The following is a 4175-nucleotide window of genomic DNA, read 5'->3' on the forward strand; positions in this document are numbered from 1 at the left end:
ACTCCTAATCATTGAATTTCTTAATGGGTGTACAAAGGTCATCTAATTTTGAAACAGAGGAAGTATATATTTACAATAACTTAACTCAGAAGAAGAGGAGTTGGGCTGGCTTCCATTTTGTACAAATACAGTCTGGGCTTGTGAATGTGAGTGACATTTAAGATTTAATTAAGATCAACAAAAGATCCGATTAAGTAATGGAAAATAAAATATACAGCTCATAAAATATCGGACTGAGACAAACTTAAATAATAAATTTGACATGGGCAATGATGATTTATATAATTGACCAACAATTTACATGTTATCGAGACGTAGTACGAACTATTATTCTAACAAGAGCTCACAAAATTTCATATATCATCAATGAACATTATTAAAAAAAAATTATATATTGTATATTATCATATAATATACAGCCTGCTAGCACATGAATTAATATAATGGCAAAAAGATTTGCAAAATAACTTTAAGACGATTCAATCTCCATGATCCAGTTCCTTTCATCCTTGATAACACCTTTTTGAATCCCTACTAATCTTGAACCAAATAAGATGATTCAATCTCCACGATCCAGTTCCTTTCATCTTTGATAACACCTTTTTGAATCCCTACTAATCTTGAATAAAATTTCTTGCAAGATAGATCTGAGCTTATTTTATACTCAATCCTGCATAACAAAAAATAAATACAACTATTAAATACTTAATGGAAAAGAAGTGATTATTAAGCAAACATTAAATAACACTAAATATATTTTTATATTTAACTAGAATACTCAAAAAAAAAAAAAAGGGGGACGGGGGGAGGGGGGGGAGGGGGGGCACATGCAAGCCGCTATATTTCGGGTGTGCATAGGGTAAAATACTAGCAATCCATTCAGGAAAGAGATGAATATTACTAAATAAATCATGTGTGACGAGCTCGACCGAAAAAGCATGCAGAGGTTCTTAATTTCATGAAAGATATACATTTTAATTTACCTTTGGCCTTTGTAAGTGATACTTCCAACAGGAGCAACACCAACTGCAGTTCCCGTACAGAATACTTCATCAGCACTAATTAATTCATCAGCTTCAATTAAACGTTCTTCAACCTGTACATATTAATAAGTTGGAAAAAAGTTATTCCTAAATTAAAAGACTTAATCAAAAAATTAATCCTAAATTAAAATACTTAATCAAATCAAGCTGAGCATCAACTGTTGAAAAGTACTTTTTAAGTGTTTGAATCTGATTTTATAAATAGGCGGTTACGTATTTCGGTTTTTAACACTTCGAAATGTCCTTACAGATGTTAACAACACTATAACAGGGTTGATTTAATTTTTTTAATTTACCGTATATCCAAGATCAAGTGCAATGTCCATGATGCTTTTTCTTGTTACTCCTTCAAGAATAGTTCCTTTGGCTATTGGAGTTGAAACTACATTTCCTTTGACAACGAAAATGTTGCAAGAAGAAACTTCTTCAATATATTTCTTATTTACTGCATCAACATACAGTACATCTGAATATCCGTTCGCCTTTGCTTTCTTCATCGCTTTTAAAACCTACATAAGAAAATTATCAAAAATTTTAATAAAATCATATAGTATACGAATGATTTTGCGCTCTTATAGCATTTATTTACCGGAGCATAGTTAGTAATGCTTTTGACTCCGCCAGCTCCACCACGTGAGGCACGATGAACGTCTTCTTCGACGTACAAGTTCAATGGTGCTGTTCCTTCCTGCAATTGCAATACACCAAATTTTTAACAACATTTTTACATAAGATATTAAATAGTACTACTAATATATGTGTAACAATACTCTGAGGCCTTACACTTTTTAAAAAGAGTTTAACTAATTATTATCTACTGACCTTGAAATAATTACCCACAGGGCAGGCATAGACAAGGAATGTGTACTCAGGTGCTGGGGCCAAACCCAAAATGGGGCCAGTGCCTATTAAAAGAGGCCTAATGTAAAGTGATCCTTTTCCAGGAGGAGGAATCTGCACATTTAATTTCAAAAATTTAATACCACCATATGAAACTATTCGTACTTATTTGGAACTGAGGCGATCAAATATTAAGCTAAAGCGAAAATAATTACCCAGCGCTTGTTAGAAAGGGCTGTTTGTTTAAGGGCGTCGACAAATTGATCAGTCGAAGGAGCTGGCATACACATTCTCTCTGCACCAATTTGCATTCTGATCGCGTTTTGTTCAGGGCGAAATAGAAATAGTCGTCCATCCTCTCTTCTAAACGCTTTTGTACCTTCGAATAACCCCTGTTTGAACAAAAATTCATTAAACATTTTTTCGAATAATTTTTATATATGTCAGACTTTGTCCCAAATTATCTTTTTTTTTTAACCTGTCCATAGTTCAGTACACCAGCAGATGGGCTCAATTGAATATTGCCATAACGATCAAGTTGGCCTTGTCTAAAAATTCCATCATCAGAGGTTTTTGTCACATACATATAATCAGTTTGCATTAACTTGAATCCAAGATTGTCCCAGTCAATACTTCCAGACTCCTCATCACTACTGAAATCATGACATCAAACAACAATACAAATGAATTTTTTTTCCTACTAGAATTCAAAAGTTGACTGACTAATTAATGCTATCAAAGATATTCAACTGTTGACGCAATTACGTGAATTGTAATTTACCTGTAAATAGCAGGCTGTACTGCTGCCTGAGCCGTATAGTACCTTGTTGTAAACTGCAAATGTATAAAAATAAAAATTCTAATCAGCGCATATTAAAAAGATAAAAAGAAAAAAAAACACAAGAAATTGTTCCCCTTGTATAACTAAGTTATTACCTAAAGTTTGGCATAGATGAGATAAAAATGAAAAATGAAAACGTTACTAGGGTGTCTTTTCTATGAATTATAAAATCTGAGAACCTTTTTAAGAAAATAAGTCATTCTCTGCTACCAAACATAACGAGATAAGGCACAAGTACCCCTCAAACTATACTCTAAATCGCTACGACACATCTAAACTTTACGGATTTCTCTAAATTCGTTTTTTTTCCTATATTTTTGTGCTTTTTTTGCTGACATGGCCGTCAAGTAGCCAAATACAGAAAAAATGAGTTTAAGGGTAATAGAGTTTAGGTGTGTCATATCACTTCGGATATAATTTAGATGGGTACTTATGTCTTATGTCAAACATAGATAAAAAAAGAAATCCTTCAAATTTTTTTCACTAAGTTCCTCTATTTCTTTCTATGAGTCAGCAAGTAAGAAAGAACGACTAGTGCTTTAACACAGTGTATAAACGAATATATGTGAAAATCACTAAAAAGATATTCATATATCATAAACTATATATAAACCCCTGATTTCAGAAATGCAATGGGATCAGTAATAAGAATTTGACTACTAAGCTCATTAAATATAAATTCTATATCGACCTACTATAATATATAGTTAGATAAAATTTCTTCTGGATAACAAACCTTTGATGATAGAGCAGAAGATTGAAACAACTTTCGAAAACATGCAGCCCCTCGAATCATCTTTGCCAAAAGAAATATAAACCTTAGTGTTAGATCTTTGCAAGCAACAGATTAGGTAGAGGCAAAGAGAAAAATTGTGAGTAATGCAAAGCAACAAATAAATTTAGGTGAATGGCAGAGCAAGTTTTGAGGAAGTAGTAGTAGTGATTTTGACAAAACAGAAACATACGTGTGTTTATATAAGAGGATTGAAGAGAAGAAAAAGCCAAATATTATTTAATATGACGTGGCGATATATCCTAATAAGTAGTGTAACTTCGAAACTAAAACCAAAAAAAAAAAAAAACTAAATTGATGATTTTTTTTATTTTTTTCCTTTTCAACCTCCAAAATATGAGTAATGATCAAAATTTAATTAATAAAAAAAAAATTAAAAAAAACAAGAGAACAATGAATACTTTGATTATTTTAAATACTAAAAATACTTCAGTAATTTAATTATTTTGAACAAAACAACACTATTTAATAAAATAAAAAGAGAGATAGAGATCGAACAGAAATGACCTGGCTATCCCAATCCCTACCATGTGCATCCCTATCTTACCTAATTCTATTTAAGTAGGAACTTTAATGTTGAACACATCTTTAATGACTTTCTAAAATCACGTTGGAAAACACGTTGGCATAAATATATCCGAAAACACGTTGCTATAGT

At 31.8% G+C, this 4175-nt stretch overlaps 1 protein-coding gene across 2 annotated transcripts; it reads right to left on the reverse strand.

Moving 5' to 3' along the window:
- Nucleotides 1-223: 223 nt before the first annotated feature.
- Nucleotides 224-3673, reverse strand: LOC107867296 (branched-chain-amino-acid aminotransferase 2, chloroplastic-like). Of its 2 annotated transcripts, none has more exons than XM_016713463.2 (9): nt 3461-3673; nt 2665-2717; nt 2362-2533; nt 2099-2275; nt 1866-1997; nt 1633-1731; nt 1340-1552; nt 984-1096; nt 224-670 (listed from the first exon to the last, which is right to left on the reverse strand). In XM_016713463.2, exons 1-9 carry the CDS (start codon nt 3518-3520, stop codon nt 535-537), a joined length of 1155 nt encoding a protein of 384 aa, XP_016568949.1. In that variant the 5' UTR covers nt 3521-3673; the 3' UTR covers nt 224-534.
- Between the last annotated feature and the right edge of the window lie 502 nt (nt 3674-4175).

This window comes from Capsicum annuum, chromosome 4 (genome assembly GCF_002878395.1).
Source record: "Capsicum annuum cultivar UCD-10X-F1 chromosome 4, UCD10Xv1.1, whole genome shotgun sequence".
Classification (NCBI taxonomy): domain Eukaryota; kingdom Viridiplantae; phylum Streptophyta; class Magnoliopsida; order Solanales; family Solanaceae; genus Capsicum; species Capsicum annuum.